Source organism: Salmo salar, chromosome ssa04, assembly GCF_905237065.1.
Source record: "Salmo salar chromosome ssa04, Ssal_v3.1, whole genome shotgun sequence".
In the NCBI taxonomy this organism is placed as follows: Eukaryota; Metazoa; Chordata; class Actinopteri; order Salmoniformes; family Salmonidae; genus Salmo; species Salmo salar.
Genome location: NC_059445.1, coordinates 82,559,701 through 82,581,268, shown reverse-complemented (window position 1 = coordinate 82,581,268; position 21,568 = coordinate 82,559,701). Strand labels below are relative to the sequence as shown.

At 47.4% G+C, this 21,568-nt stretch overlaps 1 protein-coding gene across 1 annotated transcript in view; it reads right to left on the bottom strand.

Moving 5' to 3' along the window:
- LOC106603954 (E3 ubiquitin-protein ligase RNF43) overlaps nucleotides 1–21,568 on the bottom strand; it is a 219,130-nt gene that overhangs the window by 85,548 nt on the left and 112,014 nt on the right. The window contains exon 2 of the mRNA XM_045717401.1: nucleotides 11,619–11,741. Within this exon, the coding sequence (XP_045573357.1) occupies nucleotides 11,619–11,741 (123 nt within the window). The remainder of the gene's footprint in view (nucleotides 1–11,618; nucleotides 11,742–21,568) is intronic.

Here is a 21,568-nt window from a genome sequence, read left to right as displayed (position 1 = left end):
ATGGGTGTGTGTGTGCATGCTGGTGGTGAGGGGGGGAGGCCCCCTACAGAGGTTTCAATTGTTTTTCTTTATCAAAAACCCTGTGAGCGTGGCCTGTACTTCCCTGATAATATCAGCCTGTTAACGTTATGGAAGGAATGGGAGAGACGGAGGGTACTGGCTGGATCTGGATAATACCTCCACTGTGGTAGACTACACACACTACACCGACTACACTAGTGCCTGCTTCAAAGACAGAGTCAGCTAGTGAATGCTAGCCTGGTTAAAATCCACTGAGCGCTGAAGTAAGAGGATGAAGAACATAGCAGTAGTCCAGTTTAACCAGCCTGAGTGAATCTATGTCTTTGGAAAGGAATTAATGTCAAGGTAATATATATATATTAATTTAGTGTTATTTAACTAGGCAAGTCAGTTAAGAACAAATTCGTATTTACAATGACGGCTTCCCAAAAGGCCTCCTGCGGGGACACTGATTTACATTTACCCCTGAGGCTCCATTCATTCATTGTGTACCTTCTGATTTTTGCATGTAAAACCTCACAGCCTGGGGTCAGTGAAAACCACCAGGCAGGAAGGAACAGCCTAGGGTCAATGTCACTGTCCACCCCATCTGCTGTACTGACTAGGTTTTGTGTGTGTGTGTGTGATTTCCTGTAGCTACTTCCTGTCACTAGGGCTAGTCTTCCTGTAGCTACCTCCTTTCACTAGGGCTAGTCTTCCTGTAGCTATTTCCTGTCACTAGGGCTAGTCTTCCTGTAGCTACTTCCTGTCACTAGGGCTAGTCTTCCTGTAGCTATCTCTTGTCACTAGGGCTAGTCTTCCTGTAGCTATTTCCTGTCACTAGGGCTAGTCTTCCTGTAGCTACCTCCTGTCACTAGGGCTAGTCTTCCTGTAGCTACCTCCTTTCACTAGGGCTAGTCTTCCTGTAGCTACCTCCTGTCACTAGGGCTAGTCTTCCTGTAGCTACCTCCTGTCACTAGGGCTAGTCTTCCTGTAGCTACCTCCTGTCTTCCTGCAGCTACCTCCTGTCACTAGGGCTAGTCTTCCTGTAGCCACCACCTGTCACTAGGGCTAGTCTTCCTGTAGCCATCTCCTGTCACTGGGGCTAGTCTTCCTGTAGCCACCTCCTGTCACTAGGGCTAGTCTTCCTGTAGCTACCTCCTGTCACTAGGGCTAGTCTTCCTGTAGCTACCTCCTGTCACTAGGGCTAGTCTTCCTGTAGCTACCTCCTGTCACTAGGGCTAGTCTTCCTGTAGCTACCTCCTGTCACTAGGGCTAGTCTTCCTGTAGCTACCTCCTGTCACTAGGGCTAGTCTTCCTGTAGCTACCTCCTGTCACTAGGGCTAGTCTTCCTGTAGCTACCTCCTGTCACTAGGGCTAGTCTTCCTGTAGCTACCTCCCTGAGAGCACAGAGAGTAGCATGGGATCACACACACACAGGTGTACTCTGGCACACCCACACACACACAAATGTACACACACACATGCACGCACGCACAGACACACACATCACTCTGATTTTTAACGCATCAGTTAAAGGAAAGTGGATTACTGTACAAGCAGGCCAAAAGGCTTTTTTTCATCAAAGAAGAGGAAGAATCAATGAAGAAAGACATTCTATGGGAGGGAGACAACAAGCTCAGACATGACAGCCAGAACACCACATCCTTCTACAGAGCAATGAGCTATTCTGTTTTCACAGAAGAACGTAGCTACTCTTAATACTGGTGTTTACTTCATGAAACACAGCTTTGTGGATCAGCCGTCTGCTAGAGGAAGATTATGGTTAAGACTTTAGGAATATCATCACTGTTTGTCCTATCCAGACCCACTGTGTGTCTACAAGGAGAGGTATTTCCCTTCATTCCAAACTCAACCTGTTGTTTAGACTACAGCCTACTTGTTGTTTTGGCCATTGTTTTCAGCCAGAGTTTAGTATTGTTCAAAGGCCTAAGCCTGGGAGCCATGGCCATGGACACATAACACTTTGTATAGTCTAGTACAAGTATAAAAAAAGGCTCTGGTCGGTCGGTCGATGTGGTGAGACACTAATAAAGCTGCAGAGAAATCCTGAACCTGGACATTTGCATGAAGAGGATGGTTTCCACATGCAAATGGAGAGACAGCCAATAGGGATGTGTGTCAGCAGCACGGCCATAGACGGTCTTTAACGGATGGATGGATGGATGGATGGATGGATGGATGGATAGATGGATAGATGGATAGATAGATACACTCACCTAAAGTCCCACAGTCCTACAGTAGGCTCCTACAGTCTAATGGACAAAGACAGTCCTACAGTAGGCTCCTACAGTCTAATGGACAAAGACAGTCCTACAGTAGGCTCCTACAGTCTAACGGACAAAGAAAAGTCCTACAGTAGACTCCTACAGTCTAACGGACAAAGACAGTCCTACAGTAGGCTCCTACAGTCTAATGGACAAAGACAGTCCTACAGTAGGCTCCTACAGTCTAACGGACAAAGACAGTCTACAGTAGGCTCCTACAGTCTAACGGACAAAGACAGTCCTACAGTAGGCTCCTACAGTGTAATGGGCAAACACAGTCCTACGGTAGGCTCCTACAGTCTAACGGACAAAGACAGTCCTACGGTAGGCTCCTACAGTCAACGGACAAAGACAGTCCTACAGTAGGCTCCTACAGTTGAACGGACAAAGACAGTCCTACAGTAGACTCCTACAGTCTAATGGACAAAGACAGTCTACAGTAGGCTCCTACAGTCTAATGGACAAAGACAGTCCTACAGTAGACTCCTACAGTCTAACGGACAAAGACAGTCTACAGTAGGGTCCTACGTGTACTTCCTACAGTCTAATGGACAAACATATGGGACAGTCAGTCCAGCAGTCGGGCCAAATAGCATACACAATTGCTATTTCACTCCATGGTTCAAAGTGAATGTCATTTTGTTAGAAGCAAGGCCAGCTCTGGCCTTTTTAGTTGCCCCACCGTGATGGCGGAGAGAAAAATGTAGGTTTAAAAGTTCATTTCCTGCTATTCTACACATGTTGCAGTTTTAAAGCAGGTTTTCTGCAGTTCTACACATTTTGCCATAGAGTAGAGAGAAATTCTAAAGCAAGTTTCCTACAATTTCTACCTATTTTGGCATGGGGTGTAAATACATTTTTGCCATTTTAAAGCTAATTTCCTGCAATTCCACACATTTTGCCATGACTTATGCCATGTTATTGATATCTGAGTGAGACCAACTAACAAAAATCAATGAGGTGCCTCTGGAGGTCAGGGCCCCTATGCATGTGCCCTGCGAGCTACGTCAGTATTCAGCCGTGACTACCGCAAATTTGTATAACTGGCTAGACTAACTTACCAATCTAAAACCGGCTAGACTAACTTACCAATCTAAACCGGCTAGACTAACTTACCAATCTAAACCGGCTAGACTAACTTACCAATCTAAACCGGCTAGACTAACTTACCAATCTAAACCGGCTAGACTAACTTACCAATCTAAACCGGCTAGACTACCTTACCAATCTAAACCGGCTAGACTAACTTACCAATCTAAACTGGCTAGACTAACTTACCAATCTAAAACTGGCTAGACTAACTTACCAATCTAAAACTGGCTAGACTAACTTACCAATCTAAACTGCTAGACTAACTTACCAATCTAAACTGGCTAGACTAATTTACCAATCTAAAACTGGCTAGACTAATTTACCAATCTAAACTGCTAGACTAACTTACCAATCTAAATTGAAAACTGTCATGGCTAATTGAGTGACTGTCAGTGATGACAAAACAAGATAAAAAACCTCTGATCCACAAGCACATTTCGAACTTACACTTTGTGTATTCTACTATTCTAACTCTCAACAGTAAGTTGAGACCTCCAGTGAGTTTTGGGGGGGGGGGGCTCCTTGCAGCCTGGGTCCCTAAGCGACCACGTATGTCTCTTATGTCTTATCCCTGGTTAGAAGGAGATGTTTACTACAGCAGATCCCCACCCATAAGAGAAGATTGGAATGAAACGTTTGGCATACTTTCAGCTCAGCACTGGCCTTCAAAAGCTCTTCCCAAAATGAACTGTGATGTCCAAGCAACTGGAGAGAAAAATTACTTTTTAGAGGACATTTGTGTAAAAAAACACCACACATCAGGAAAGGAATCTAGCACGTCCCTGGGGTGCACGTTGTCTGTCGCCAGGGATACGAACCCTCTAGGAAAAAAAACTCAAATAAAAAAAACAAAGGACTACAATGTAACCTTATCCTCCAAGGTTCATAGCTGCTAAACTTTGTTTGCTTAAAAGGTCTATTCTGGGCGGTGTGCGGTGGTGGTGTGTGCAGCATAAGGCTCTGTGGCCGACCAACCCACGTCCCGTCTGTGTATCTATAGATCTGACTGCCGGGCCCGGGCCGGACTGTAAACAAACTAATCTGACTGGAACATGGGCCATGGCTGCTGGGGAATAGACGACTCAGATGTGTGCTAAACACGGGCAACAAGCAAGCTTAAAAATAGACAGCTCACACTGGGCAGAGAGGAGAGGTGGGATAGACAGCTCACACTGGGCAGAGAGGGGTCCTGGGATAGACAGCTCACACTGGGAAGAGAGGGGTCCTGGGATAGACAGCTCACACTGGGCAGAGAGGGGTACTGGGATAGACAGCTCACACTGGGCAGAGAGGTGGGATAGACAGCTCACACTGGGCAGAGAGGTGGGATAGACAGCTCACACTGGGCAGAGAGGTGGGATAGACAGCTCACACTGGGCAGAGAGATGGGATAGACAGCTCACACTGGGCAGAGAGATGGGATAGACAGCTCACACTGGGCAGAGAGGGGTCCTGGGATAGACAGCTCACACTGGGCAGAGAGGGGTCCTGGGATAGACAGCTCACACTGGGCAGAGAGGGTCTGGGATAGACAGCTCACACTGGGCAGAGAGGTGGGATAGACAGCTCACACTGGGCAGAGAGGTGGGATAGACAGCTCACACTGGGCAGAGAGGGGTCCTGGGATAGACAGCTCACACTGGGCAGAGAGGTCCTGGGATAGACAGCTCACACTGGGCAGAGAGGAGTACTGGGATAGACAGCTCACATTGGGCAGAGAGGGGTCCTGGGATAGACAGCTCACACTGGGCAGAGAGGGGTCCTGGGATAGACAGCTCACACTGGGCAGAGAGGGGTCCTGGGATAGACAGCTCACACTGGGCAGAGAGGGGTACTGGGATAGACAGCTCACACTGGGCAGAGAGATGGGATAGACAGCTCACACTGGGCAGAGAGGGGTCCTGGGATAGACAGCTCACACTGGGCAGAGAGGGGTACTGGGATAGACAGCTCACACTGGGCAGAGAGGTGGGATAGACAGCTCACACTGGGCAGAGAGGTGGGATAGACAGCTCACACTGGGCAGAGAGGTGGGATAGACAGCTCACACTGGGCAGAGAGATGGGATAGACAGCTCACACTGGGCAGAGAGGGGTCCTGGGATAGACAGCACACACTGGGCAGAGAGGGGTCCTGGGATAGACAGCTCACACTGGGCAGAGAGGGGTCCTGGGATAGACAGCTCACACTGGGCAGAGAGGTGGGATAGACAGCTCACACTGGGCAGAGAGGTCCTGGGATAGACAGCTCACACTGGGCAGAGAGGAGTACTGGGATAGACAGTTCACACTGGGCAGAGAGGTGGGATAGACAGCTCACACTGGGCAGAGAGGGGTACTGGGATAGACAGCTCACACTGGGCAGAGAGGGGTCTTGGGATAGACAGCTCACACTGGGCAGAGAGGGGTACTGGGATAGACAGCTCACACTGGGCAGAGAGATGGGATAGACAGCTCACACTGGGCAGAGAGGGGTACTGGGATAGACAGCTCACACTGGGCAGAGAGGTGGGATAGACAGCTCACACTGGGCAGAGAGGGGTACTGGGATGGACAGCTCACACTGGGCAGAGAGGTGGGATAGACAGCTCACACTGGGCAGAGAGATGGGATAGACAGCTCACACTGGGCAGAGAGATGGGATAGACAGCTCACACTGGGCAGAGAGGGGTCCTGGGATAGACAGCTCACACTGGGCAGAGAGGGGTCCTGGGATAGACAGCTCACACTGGGCAGAGAGGGGTCCTGGGATAGACAGCTCACACTGGGCAGAGAGGGGTCCTGGGATAGACAGCTCACACTGGGCAGAGAGGGGTCCTGGGATAGACAGCTCACACTGGGCAGAGAGGTGGGATAGACAGCTCACATTGGGCAGAGAGGGGTCCTGGGATAGACAGCTCACACTGGGCAGAGAGGGGTACTGGGATAGACAGCTCACACTGGGCAGAGAGGGGTCCTGGGATAGACAGCTCACACTGGGAAGAGAGGGGTACTGGGATAGACAGCTCACACTGGGCAGAGAGATGGGATAGACAGCTCACACTGGGCAGAGAGGGGTACTGGGATAGACAGCTCACACTGGGCAGAGAGGTGGGATAGACAGCTCACACTGGGCAGAGAGGGGTCCTGGGATAGACAGCTCACACTGGGCAGAGAGGGGTCCTGGGATAGACAGCTCACACTGGGCAGAGAGGGGTACTGGGATAGACAGCTCACACTGGGCAGAGAGGTGGGATAGACAGCTCACACTGGGCAGAGAGATGGGATAGACAGCTCACACTGGGCAGAGAGGGGTCCTGGGATAGACAGCTCACACTGGGCAGAGAGGGGTCCTGGGACAGACAGCTCACACTGGGCAGAGAGGGGTCCTGGGATAGACAGCTCACACTGGGCAGAGAGGTGGGATAGACAGCTCACACTGGGCAGAGAGGGGTCCTGGGATAGACAGCTCACACTGGGCAGAGAGGTGGGATAGACAGCTCACACTGGGCAGAGAGGGGTCCTGGGATAGACAGCTCACACTGGGCAGAGAGGGGTCCTGGGATAGACAGCTCACACTGGGCAGAGAGGGGTCCTGGGATAGACAGCTCACACTGGGCAGAGAGGGGTACTGGGATAGACAGCTCACACTGGGCAGAGAGATGGGAAAGACAGCTCACACTGGGCAGAGAGGGGTCCTGGGATAGACAGCTCACACTGGGCAGAGAGGGGTACTGGGATAGACAGCTCACACTGGGCAGAGAGGGGTCCTGGGATAGTCAGCTCACACTGGGCAGAGAGGGGTTCTGGGATAGACAGCTCACACTGGGCAGAGAGGGGTCCTGGGATAGACAGCTCACACTGGGCAGAGAGATGGGATAGACAGCTCACACTGGGCAGAGAGGGGTCCTGGGATAGACAGCACACACTGGGCAGAGAGCGGTCCTGGGATAGACAGCTCACACTGCTGGATCACGGGTAACCTCGTTGAAGAGGAGATCCAGGAAATGAAGGGGAAACGTTTGTTAAATGGGTAGTGAATTTAATTTCCTTTTATTTTTATGTTCTGAGTTATGATGCTATCAATTTGTTTACGTAGTGATCTACTCATTCTACAATGTGTTTTCTGGTATTTCTCAAGTACTCAATTTGAAATATGCAATATTTGGTTGTGCACTTTTTTGGTGAAACTTTTCAATGTTTGTATTTGGAATGTGTGGGACTGAAACAAACACGTGACTGACAGTATGTTGGGTCTGTCTTCACAGCATTTTCCCTTCTTTGCCTTGTGAAAGCTGCTGAGGAGGTTGCCCGGGCAGCTGTGCAGACAGAGTATGTGTTGAATTTTCTAAAACCTCTATCATTACTGCTTGATGATAGTGGAAAGACAAAAAGGAGATGGAAACTAAAATAATACTAGACTCAATGTAGGGATGGTATAACAATAAGCATAGTGACTATCAGGTGTGTTACAGAAAATATACCGTTCACAGGTCAAAGCAGCTCGCAGTTCCAGCCACCGTGTCGGACTCATCAAAACCTGTGATACATTATGGTCGGTACTGACCCACTGTTAATGATGGTACATCAGCTGTCTTCAGGATTAACTTCCTGGCAAGACCCATCCAATGTTCACCCCAATTGATAAAGCAACTTTGCTGGAAATGTGCACTGCACACGTGTGACATGAAAGTTATCGGTTCTGCCTGTCCACCCGAAATGAGAAGCAGCTACGGCTGTCGGATGCTGGCATTTTACGGGAATACGTTAATTTAACACTATGGTATCCAGTCACAACACAGTGTGGGGTTTTTTCCCGGCATGTTGCTAAGTAACTTGCTGGCTAACAGTCACAACATAGATGTTATCAGTATGGTTCTGATAAATTCAGCTTCAGCTATTTTACGGTTTGTAAACAAAGCCGCATGACGCGGACGTGACGGCGGGTTTTAACGCGTTACATATTTAAATTAGTTAAGATTATAAAACGCAGACTACACAGCATCCCAGGTAGGCGATGGTGGGGGACAGACTACACAGCATCCCAGGTAGGCGATGGTGGGGGACAGACTACACAGCATCCCAGGTAGGCGATGGTGGGGGACAGACTACACAGCATCCCAGGCAGGAGATGGTGGGGGACAGACTACACAGCATCCCAGGCAGGCGATGGTGGGGGACAGACTACACAGCATCCCAGGTAGGCGATGGTGGGGGACAGACTACACAGCATCCCAGGTAGGCGATGGTGGGGGACAGACTACACAGCATCCCAGGTAGGCGATGGTGGGGGACAGACTACACAGCATCCCAGGTAGGCGATGGTGGGGGACAGACTACACAGCATCCCAGGTAGGCGATGGTGGGGGACAGACTACACAGCATCCCAGGTATGCGATGGTGGGGGACAGACTACACAGCATCCCAGACAGGAGATGGTGGGGGACAGACTACACAGCATCCCAGGCAGGAGATGGTGGGGGACAGACTACACAGCATCCCAGGTAGGCGATGGTGGGGGACAGACTACACAGCATCCCAGGTAGGCGATGGTGGGGGACAGACTACACAGCATCCCAGGTAGGCGATGGTGGGGGACAGACTACACAGCATCCCAGGTAGGCGATGGTGGGGGACAGACTACACAGCATCCCAGGTAGGCGATGGTGGGGGACAGACTACACAGCATCACAGGCAGGCGATGGTGGGGGACAGACTACACAGCATCCCAGACAGGAGATGGTGGGGGACAGACTACACAGCATCCCAGGCAGGAGATGGTGGGGGACAGACTACACAGCATCCCAGGCAGGTGTTGGCTAAACAATAATGAATAGAAGAAGTATGTGGGGTTGCAACATTCTAGTAACTTTCCTAAAACTCCCTAATTGAACCATTCTGGATTTCATTTGAATAATTTAGCAGACACTCTTATCCAGAGTGACTTACAGTGTTGAGTGTTTGCCTTTTTCATACTGGTCCCTCATGAGAATCGAACCCACAAGCCTGGCATTGCAAGCGACATTCTCTAGCAACTGAGCTTCACGGGACTATATTTCCTACTCATTCCCTCCTGATTCCAGCAATCAAGGGAATTTTGGTAACATTACCAGATTTTAGTAACCCTACAACTATTTACATCTATCGAAAACATTTCATTCATATTCAGGCAAACTGAAGTGTAAACTCTTCTACAGACGTAGCCACTAAATCCCCATTAATTCTGCCATGAAGAAGAGAAGAGCCTAAACTTTTAGAATCCCACCAAAGGAAATGGGGATGCATGTGGCTGGAGAAACAGTTAACAGCAGTGTTTCTCAAACTCGGTCCTGTGGACCTCAAGGGGGTGTACATTTCAGTTTTTTGCCCTAGCACTACACAGCTGATTCAAAAAATTATCTAATTATCAAGCTTTGATTATTTGAATCGGCTGTGTAGTACTAAGGCAACAAAAAGTCTCCAGGACCACGTTTGAGAAACGCTGGTTTACAGCATTTTATAGTTTTCACAGAGTACCCAGACAACAGGACTTTATACCCACATCTGATCTCAAAACATATCGGATACCACTGAGGGAGACAGGGGGGCCTCTATTGCTTCGGGACTACACCAAAAGGCCTTTGTTCAAGGGCCCCTCTGTATAAGGAAGAGAACTTGGTGTGTTTATGGGACAACACAGTGTAGTCATTAAAGCTTGAATCAATTTTTTATTTTTTGTCAGTCTGCAGTGACTCAGTTATTCCAACATTTATGTTTTTACAGAACAATTAAGTACGGGTCCTGGGTATAACCAGTGACAGCTGTTACCTTAGCCCGGGGTCCTGGGTATAACCAGTGACAGCTGTTACCTTAGCCCGGGGTCCTGGGTATAACCAGTGACAGCTGTTACCTTAGCCCGGGGTCCTGGGTATAACCAGTGACAGCTGTTACCTTAGCCCGGGGTCCTGGGTATAACCAGTGACAGCTGTTACCTTAGCCCGGGGTCCTGGTTACTACCAGTGATAGCTGTTACCTTAGCCCGGGGTCCTGGGTATAACCAGTGACAGCTGTTACCTTAGCCCGGGGTCCTGGGTATAACCAGTGACAGCTGTTACCTTAGCCCGGGGTCCTGGGTATAACCAGTGACAGCTGTTACCTTAGCCCGGGGTCCTGGGTATAACCAGTGACAGCTGTTACCTTAGCCCGGGGTCCTGGGTATAACCAGTGATAGCTGTGGCCTCAGCGCCAGGAAGCAGGGGGATCTCTGTCCACCCACCCATCACATCCGTTAATTCTCAGAGATCACAGCTATGGCAGCATAGTATCCTCAACATTCTGCCAACATTCTACTAACTTTCCCCATCAACCCTTCTCCAGGCTGGATCTACTGTAGGAGTGGATAGTAGGCCAGGGGAAAACATTTAGCTGGATCTACTGTAGGAGTGGATAGTAGGCCAGGGGAAAACATTTAGCTGGATCTACTGTAGGAGTGGATAGTAGGCTAGGGGAAAACATTTAGCTGGATCTACTGTAGGAGTGGATAGTAGGCCAGGGGAAAACATTTAGCTGGATCTACTGTAGGAGTGGATAGTAGGCCAGGGGAAAACATTTAGCTGGATCTACTGTAGGAGTGGATAGTAGGCCAGGGAAACACATTTAGCTGGATCTACTGTAGGAGTGGATAGTAGGCCAGGAGAAAACATTTAGCTGGATCTACTGTAGGAGTGGATAGTAGGCCTGGGGAAAACATTTAGCTGGATCTACTGTAGGAGTGGATAGTAGGCCAGGGGAAAACATTTAGCTGGATCTACTGTAGGACTGGATAGTAGGCCAGGGGAAAACATTTAGCTGGATCTACTGTAGGAGTGGATAGTAGGCCAGGGGAAAACATTTAGCTGGATCTACTGTAGGACTGGATAGTAGGCCAGGGGAACAGATTTAGCTGGATCTACTGTAGGAGTGGATAGTAGGCCAGGGGAAAAACATTTAGCTGGATCTACTGTAGGAGTGGATAGTAGGCCAGGGGAAAACATTTAGCTGGATCTACTGTAGGACTGGATAGTAGGCCAGGGGAACAGATTTAGCTGGATCTACTGTAGGAGTGGATAGTAGGCCAGGGGAAAAACATTTAGCTGGATCTACTGTAGGAGTGGATAGTAGGCCCGGCGAAGACAGCCCTTCACTTGGACAAGATACTTATTTCACTATTCAACTGAATCACTGCCACCACTCAACCCTTCCATAGTTCTTAAACAGTATGCATGTGTATCGATGGTGTTACCTTGTTGAGCAGGGGCAGACACTGAGGCACCTTGCGCTCCGGGCTCTCCAGCTTGACGATGCTGATGAAGTCTGACTCCTGGCGCTCATCTTCACTGGTGTTGCACAGGGACAGAGGGTGGGACTGGAGAGAGAGAGAGAGAGAGAGCAGGGGTTTAGAACCAAACCAGACGTTTAACCAAACCAGGGGTTTAACCAAACCAGGGGTTTAGAACCAAACCAGATGTTTAGAACCAAACCAGACATTTAACCAAACCAGGGGTTTAGAACCAACCCAGACATTTAACCAAACCAGGGGTTTAGAACCAACCCAGACTTTTAACCAAACCAGGGGTTTAGAACCAACCCAGACTTTTAACCAAACCAGGGGTTTAGAACCAACCCAGACTTTTAACCAAACCAGGGGTTTAGAACCAACCCAGGCTTTTAACCAAACCAGGGGTTTAGAACAAACCCAGATGTTTAACCAAACCAGGGGTTTAGAACCAACCCAGACTTTTAACCAAACCAGGGGTTTAGAACTAACCCAGATGTTTAACCAAACCAAACATTTAACCAAACCAGGAGTTTAGAACTAACCCAGATGTTTAACCAAACCAAACATTTAACCAAACCAGGAGTTAGAACCAAAACAGAGGGGGAACCAAACCAGCTGTGATTTTACCAGGTTGCAAATTAGAATAGGTAGTAAAATAAGTGGTTGTGGTTATATCATGTCCTTCAGCTTTGCTTTGCTGTGACCAGCATACATACAGTAGCATAGGCCTATTGATTTTTGTAAAGGACAGTGCAGTATGAAGATATCAACAGAGCAGGTGTCACTCATTTAACACAAAACACAGCTCTGGTGGTAAGGGGAGGCAACAACACATCTGCCATGCTGATCCTCAACACAGGGGCCCCTCAGGGTTGTGTGTTTAGTCCCCTCCTGTACTCCCTGTTCACCCACAACTGCGTGGCCAAGCACGACTCCAACACCATCATTAAGTTGGCTGACGACACAACAGTGGTAGGACTGATCACTGACAACGATGAGACGGCCTATAGGGAGGAGGTCAGAGATCTGGCAGTGTGGTGCCAGGATAACAACAACCTCTCCCTCAACGTGAGCAAGACAAAGGAGCTGATTGTGGACTACAGGAAAAGGAAGGCCGAACAGGCCACCATTAACATCGACAGGGCTGTAGTGGAGCGGGTCGAGAATTTCAATTCCTTGGTGTCCACATCACCAACAAACTATCATGATCCAAACACACCAAGACAGTTGTGAAGAGGGCACGACAGCGCTTTTTCCCCCTCAGGAGACTAAAAAATTTGGCATGGGTCCCCAGATCCTCAAAAAGTTCTACAGCTGCACCATCGAGAGATTTATTTTAAACTGAAAAACCCTTACGCACCACTGCACTTTATATACCAGGGTTGGCTGGCCTTCTCTAGTCACTCATAGGCTCAGTCACTGGTATACTTGTATTTACAAAGCCATTTGGGGTTTATTACCATTTTATTTGGGCATTTTTATTCTTCAGATTGGTGGTGGGTACTCTCTTCGTATCCTGCTAACTGTTACAAATGTCCAAATTGAATTTGGTAAAAGAGCTTTTATGTACTCTGCGCCATCGGCTTGGAATGCCTTATAAAATAGTTTTAAACTGGATGAACTTGTCCCGATTGGTGTTTTTAAATAATTCACACAGGATTTTGAGGCTGGTTCCTTGACCTGTCAATGTTTTTAATTTGCTGTTCATGATTTCGTTATACTCTTATGAATTCTATGGTTTTTGCTAGATGACTTGTAGTTTTTCATGTTGTCTGTCTGTAATTGTGTAATGACTTGGTGCTGCCTATCTTGGCCAGGACGCTCTTGAAAAAGAGATTTCAAATCTCAATGAGCCCTTCCTGGTTAAATAAAGGTGAAATAAAACGCAATAAAAAAAGATTTACAGAAATCTCTGGAACATGCTAACAATTCTCTTGACAGGTCTACGATACGTAAAACACTAAACAAGAATGGTGTTCATGGGAAGACACCACAGAAGATGCCACTGCTGTCCAAAAAAACATTGCTGCACATCTGAAGTTCGCAAAAGTGCACCTAGATGTTCCACAGCGCTACTGGCAGAATATTCTGTGGACAGATGAAACTACAGATGTGTTGTTTGGAAGGAACACACAACACTATGTGTGGAGAAAAACAGGCACAGCACACCAACATCAAAACCTCTTCCCAACTGTATAATATGGTGGAGGGAGCGTCATGGATTCCAAAATTGAATTCCCAAGTTTATCAAGACATTTTGCAGGAGAATGTAAGGCTATCTGTCCACCAATTGAAGCTCAACAGAAGTTGGGTGATGCAACAGGACAACGACCCAAAACACAGAAGTAAATCAACAACAAAATGGCTTCAACAGAAGAAAATACTCCTTCTGGAGTGGCCCAGTCAGAGTCCTGACCTCAACCCGATTGAGATGCTGTGGCATGACCTCAAGAGAGCAGTTCACACCAGACATACCAACAATATTGCTGAACTGAAATAGTTTTGTAAAGAGGAATGGTCCAAAATTCCTCCTGACCGTTGTGCAGGTCTGATCCGCAACCACAGAAAACGTTTGGTTGAGGTTATTTCTGCCAAAGGAGGGTCAACCAGTTATTAAATCCAAGGGTTCACATACTTTTTCCACCCTGCACTGTGAATGTTTACACGGTCTGATCAATAAAGACATGAAAACATATAATTATTTGTGTGTTATTAGTGTTTGTCTATTGTTGTGCTTTAGATGGAGATCAGATAACATTTTATGACCAATTTATGCAGAAATCCAGGTAATTCCAAAATATCCACATACTTTTTCTTGCCATTGTATGTATGCATAGTCACTTTACCCCCCACCTACATGTACAAATTACCTTGACTAACCTGTACCCCCACACATTGACTCGGTACCGGTACCCCCTGTATATAGCCTCATTACTAACCTGTACCCCTACACATTGACTCAGTACCGGTACCCCCTGTATATAGCCTCATTACTAACCTGTACCACTGACTCGGTACCGGTACCCCCTGTATATAGCCTCATTACTAACCTGTACCACTGACTCGGTACCGGTACCCCATGTATATAGCTTCATTACTAACCTGTACCACTGACTCGGTACCGGTACCCCCTGTATATAGCCTCATTACTAACCTGTACCCCTACACATTGACTCAGTACCGGTACCCCCTGTATATAGCCTCTGTACTGTTATTTTATTGTGTTACTTTTTATACACATTTTTTACTTTAGTTTAATTTTCTTCACTCTTCTTGAACTGCATTGTTGGTTAAGGGCTTGTAAGTAAGCATTTCACGGTAAGGTCTACACCTGTTGTATTCAGCATTTCACGGTAAGGTCTACACCTGTTGTATTCAGCATTTCAAGGTAAGGTCTACACCTGTTGTATTCAGTGCATGTGACAAATCCAATTTGACTTGGTTTGATTTGAATGTTATGAACTAAATCGGCTGCTAGCTGTCCATGATGATGGTGTATGGTTGATATACTGCTCTTCCTGTAGTCCCTTATCAAAGACTACAGGAAGAGTAGACTACAGTAGAGAAGACTACAGTAAGAGAAGGCTACAGTAGATAATACTACAGTAAGACTACAGTAGAGGAGACTACAGAAAGAGAAGACTACATTATGAGAACTACAGTAAAAGTAGACTACAGTAGAGGAGACTACAGAAAGAGAAGATTACAGTAGATAAAACTACAGTAAGCGAAGACAATAGTATGAAAAGACTACAGTAGATAATACTACAGAAAGAGAAGTATACAGCAAGAGAAGACTACAGTATGAGAAGACTACAGTAAGAGGAGACCACAGAAAGCAAAGACCACAGAAAGAGAAGACTACAGAAAGAGAAGACTACAGAAAGAGAAGACTACAGAAAGAGAAGACTACAGAAAGATAAGACTACAGTAGATAATAATATAGTAAGAGAAGACTACAGTAGAGAAGACTACAGAAATAAAAGACTACAGCAGAGAAGACTACAGAAAGATAAGACTACAGTAGATAATAATACAGTAGAGAAGACTACAGTAGAGAAGACTACAGTTAGAGAAGACTACAGCAGAGAAGACTACAGAAAGATAAGACTACAGTAGATAATAATACAGTAAGAGAAGACTACAGGAAGAGAAGACTACAGGAAGCGAAGTCTACAGTAGAGAAGACTACAGTACAGTATATAATACAGTTAGAGAAGACTACAGTAGAGAAGACTACAGAAAGAGAAGACTACAGTAGAGAAGACTACAGTACAGTATATAATACAGTTAGAGAAGACTACAGTAGAGAAGACTACAGAAAGAGAAGACTACAGTAGAGAAGACTACAGTACAGTATATAATACAGTTAGAGAAGACTACAGTAGAGAAGACTACAGAAAGAGAAGACTACAGTAGAGAAGACTACAGTACAGTATATAATACAGTTAGAGAAGACTACAGTAGAGAAGACTACAGAAAGAGAAGACTACAGTAGAGAAGAATACAGTACAGTATATAATACAGTTAGAGAAGACTACAGTAGAGAAGACTACAGAAAGAGAAGATTACAGTAGATAAATTTACAGTAATAGTAGACTACAGTAGAGAATATTACAGTAATAGTAGACTACAGTAGAGAATACTACAGTAAGAAGAGACTACAGAAAGAGAAGTCTACAGTAAGAGAAGACTACAGTAGATAATACTACAGAAGACTATAGTAAGAGAAGATTACAGTAGAGAAGACTACAGTAATAGTACACTACAGTAGATGCTACTACAGTAAGAGAAGACTACAGTAGATAATACTACAGAAAGAGAAGACTACAGTAGATAATACCACAGAAAGAGAAGACTACAGTAGATAATACTACAGAAAGAGAAGACTATAGTAGATATTACTACAGTAAGAATACTACAGTAAGAAAAGACTACAGTAGATAAAACTACAGTAAGAATACAACAGTAAGAGAAGACTACAGTAGAGAAAACTACAGTAAGAGAAGACTACAGGTAGAGAGAGAGAGGGAGAGAGAGGGAGAGAGGAGAGAGGGAGCGAGAGGGAAAGAGGGAGAAAGAGGAGAAAGTGAGAGAGAAAGGGAGAGAGATATATAGAGAGAGCAAGAGTGAGAGAGCGAGGAAATCAAATCACATTTTATTTGACTATATAGCACCCTATTCCCTATTTAGTGCACCACTTTTGATTAGGGCCCATAGGGGTCAAAAATAGTGCACTATAGGCGACAAAGCTAACGTTTGGCCTTCAGATACAGCTGGGTCGTCCCCAAAACACAACACTAATAGGGGCTAAATCAGAGGTCAGGCGTTGTGTTTACAGCTCTCCCAGAGAAAACACTGTAACACTGGATGTGAACTAAGTATTTACAGAGACCGACTGGGAGAGATGTTATTGTAAACAGAGGACAGAGTGTAGTCACAGCACACAGCTGGAGACGCCACACACACACACACACACACACACACACACACACACACACACGCACATGTCGGGTCATATCCACCCCCCCCAGAATACCTTACCCAACCTGCTGTAGCTATGTGTCTCCCATATGACAGATGGATAGAGGCTGCTAATGTCTAGCAGGCCCAGTCTGAGGGTCCTGTCCAGCAGGTCCAGTCTGAGGGTCCTGCCCAGCAGGCCCAGTCTGAGGGTCCTGCCTCTGTCTGGCCTTGTCCAGTCTTGCCCTGAGACATGGCTGTGTTCCTATGGCGCCATAGGACTCTAGTCTACAGCCCATAGAAGTCTGTAGATCCATCTGCCACGCTAACTCTGGAGCTACGTTATGGAGCCTGGCAGCTGCTTTCCCAATCTACGTTAACTAGGCCCAAATTAGAGAGCCACAGAGGAACTTGGTCCTTTAACAAAGAAAAACATTTAAAATGACAACTACTACTCTGCCGTCGACATCACCACGCCTTGACATAGTATAGGCTGAGGGGAACGTAGAGAAATAATATACCTATTCAGGCTTTTAGCTTTGTATGTCGCCTTCAAGACAACTGGGAACTCTGGAAAATACGAGGTCTATTCATGACGTCGGTGATCTTTCGGTGGGAAAGTCGGAGCTCTAGATAGATGCTCGAGTTCCCGAGTTGGAATTCTGAGTTGGACGACCGTTCGAAGCGACTTTTCCCAGGCTGAGCAAAAACAAATGTCAGAGTTCCCAGGTGTTTCTGAACTTTTCCCAGTCTGTATTGTCTATTACATACGATCAATGTAACCCACTGGTACCATGTTCACATGTAACTCAACACCTAGCAATGTAACCCACCTAGCAATGTAACCCACCTAGCAATGTAACCCACCTAGCAATGTAACCCACTGGTACCATGTTCACATGTAACTCAACACCTAGCAATGTAACCCACTGGTACCATGTTCACATGTAACCCACCTAGCAATGTAACCCACCTAGCAATGTAACCCACCTAGCAATGTAACCCACCTAGCAATGTAACCCACCTAGCAATGTAACCCACCTAGCAATGTGAAAGTTGTGGAATTACTGGTATAAAACTACTGACATCAAAATCTGTCTATAATCTGTCTATAATCTTTATACAATCTGTCTACAATCTGTCTATAATCTGTCTACAATCTGTCTACAATCTGTCTATAATCTGTATACAATCTGTCTATAATCTATCTACACACCTAGTCATCATCAAACCCACTGCTAGCTAGCCAACCGTTACCGACTAGCAGCACTGTAGAAACTAATACATTACAACGGAACGATTTGACTAGTGTAGTGTTAGCTAGCTACATAGTTGTCTTTGTCATAGTTTGATAATTGTGTAGTTTAGAGTAATTATCGAGGTTAGCAAGCCAGCTATTTTCGTCCCCCGCGACACCATTTTCCAACTATTACCGACGAGCAGCATTGTAGAAACTAAATACATTACAAAGGAACGTCTTGATTAGTGTTATGTTAGCTAGCTACATAGTTGCCTTTGTATCATGATAAGGTGTAGCACTGAAACTATCGAGGTTACCTAGTGTTACCTACACTTTCAAACAAAGTCAACAACGCAGCCACTGCTAGCTAGCCTACTTCACCAGCCAGCAGTACTGTATCATTTTAGTCTTTTTAGTCAATAAGATTTTTGCAACGTAAGCTTAACTTTCTGAACATTCGAGACGTGTAGTCCACTTGTCATTCCAATCTCCTTTGCATTAGCGTAGCCTCTTCTGCAGCTTGTCAACTATGTGTCTGTCTATCCCTGTTCTCTCCCCTCTGCACAGGCCATATAAACGCTTCACACCGCGTGGCCGCTGCCACTCTAACCTGGTGGTCCCAGCGCGCACAACCCACGTGGAGTTCCAGGTCTCCGGCAGCCTCTGGAACTGCCGATCTGCGGCCAACAAGGCAGAGTTCATCTCAGCCTATGCTACCCTCCAGTCCCTCGACTTCTTGGCGCTGACGGAAACATGGATTACCACAGATAACACTGCTACTCCTACTGCTCTCTCCTCGTCTGACCACGTGTTCTCGCACACCCCGAGAGCATCTGGTCAGCGGGGTGGTGGCACTGGAATCCTCATCTCTCCCAAGTGGACATTCTCTCTTTCTCCCCTGACCCATCTGTCTATCGCATCCTTTGAATTCCATGCTGTCACAGTTACCAGCCCATTCAAGCTTAACATCCTTATCATTTATCGCCCTCCAGGTTCCCTTGGAGAGTTCATCAATGAGCTTGACGCCTTGATAAGTTCCTTTCCTGAGGATGGCTCACCTCTCACATTTCTGGGTGACTTTAACCTCCCCACGTCTACCTTTGACTCATTCCTCTCTGCCTCCTCCTTTCCACTCCTCTCCTCTTTTGACCTCACCCTCTCACCTTCCCCCCTACTCACAAGGCAGGCAATACGCTTGACCTCATCTTTACTAGATGCTGTTCTTCCACTAATCTCATTGCAACTCCCCTCCAAGTCTCCGACCACTACCTTGTATCCTTTTCCCTCTCGCTCTCCTCCAACATTTCTCACTCTGCCCCTACTCGGATGGTATTGCGCCGTCGCAACCTTCGCTCTCTCTCTCCCGCTACTCTCTCCTCTTCCATCCTATCATCTCTTCCCTCTGCTCAAACCTTCTCCAACCTATCTCCTGATTCTGCCTCCTCAACCCTCCTCTCCTCCCTTTCTGCATCCTTTGACTCTTTATGTCCCCTATCCTCCAGGCCGGCTCGGTCCTCCCCTCCTGCTCCGTGGCTCGACGACTCATTGCGAGCTCACAGAACAGGGCTCCGGGCAGCCGAGCGGAAATGGAGGAAAACTCGCCTCCCTGCGGACCTGGCATCCTTTCACTCCCTCCTCTCTACATTTTCCTCTTCTGTTTCTGCTGCTAAAGCCACTTTCTACCACTCTAAATTCCAAGCATCTGCCTGTAACCCTAGGAAGCTCTTTGCCACCTTCTCCTCCCTCCTGAATCCTCCTCCCCCCCCTCCCTCTCTGCGGATGACTTCGTCAACCATTTTGAAAAGAAGGTCGACGACATCCGATCCTCGTTTGTCAAACGACACCACTGGTCCTGCTCACACTGCCCTACCCTGTGCTTTGACCTCTTTGTCCTCCCTCTCTCCAGATGAAATCTCGCGTCTTGTGATGGCCGGCCGCCCAACAACCTGCCCGCTTGACCCTATCCCCTCCTCTCTTCTCCAGACAATTTCCGGAGACTTTCTCCCTTACCTCACCTCGCTCATCAACTCATCCTTGACCGCTGGCTACGTCCCTTCCGTCTTCAAGAGAGCGAGAGTTGCACCCCTTCTGAAAAAACCTACACTCGATCCCTCCGATGTCAACAACTACAGACCAGTATCCCTTCTTTCTTTTCTCTCCAAAACTCTTGAACGTGCCGTCCTTGGCCAGCTCTCTTGCTATCTCTCTCAGAATGACCTTCTTGACCCAAATCAGTCAGGTTTCAAGACTGGGCATTCAACTGAGACTGCTCTTCTCTGTGTCACGGAGGCTCTCCGCACTGCTAAAGCTAACTCTCTCTCCTCTGCTCTCATCCTTCTAGACCTATCTGCTGCCTTTGATACTGTGAACCACCAGTGTCACTTGGCTCTGTCATATCCTCACATGGTCTCTCCTATCATTGCTATGCAGACAACACTCAATTAATCTTCTCCTTTCCCCCTTCTGATAACCAGGTGGCGAATCGCATCTCTGCATGTCTGGCAGACATATCAGTGTGGATGACGGATCACCACCTCAAGCTGAACCCTGGCAAGACGGAGCTGCTTTTCCTCCCGGGGAAGGACTGCCCGTTCCATGATCTCGCCATCACGGTTGACAACTCCATTGTGTCCTCCTCCCAGAGCGCTAAGAACCTTGGCGTGACCCTGGACAACACCCTGTCGTTCTCCACTAACATCAAGGCGGTGACCCGATCTTGTAGGTTCATGCTCTACAACATTCGCAGAGTACGACCCTGCCTCACACAGGAAGCGGCGCAGGTCCTAATACAGGCACTTTTCATCTCCCGTCTGGATTACTGCAACTCGCTGTTGGCTGGGCTCCCTGCCTGTGCCATTAAACCCCTACAACTCATCCAGAACACCGCAGCCCGTCTGGTGTTCAACCTTCCCAAGTTCTCTCACGTCACCCCGCTCCTCCGCTCTCTCCACTGGCTTCCAGTTGAAGCTCGCATCCGCTACAAGACCATGGTGCTTGCCTACGGAGCCGTGAGGGGAACGGCACCTCCGTACCTTCAGGCTCTGATCAGTCCCTACACCCAAACGAGGGCACTGCGCTCATCCACCTCTGGCCTGCTGGCCCCCCTACCTCTGAGGAAGCACAGTTCCCGCTCAGCCCAGTCAAAACTGTTCGCTGCTCTGGCACCCCAATGGTGGAACAAGCTCCCTCACGACGCCAGGACAGTGGAGTC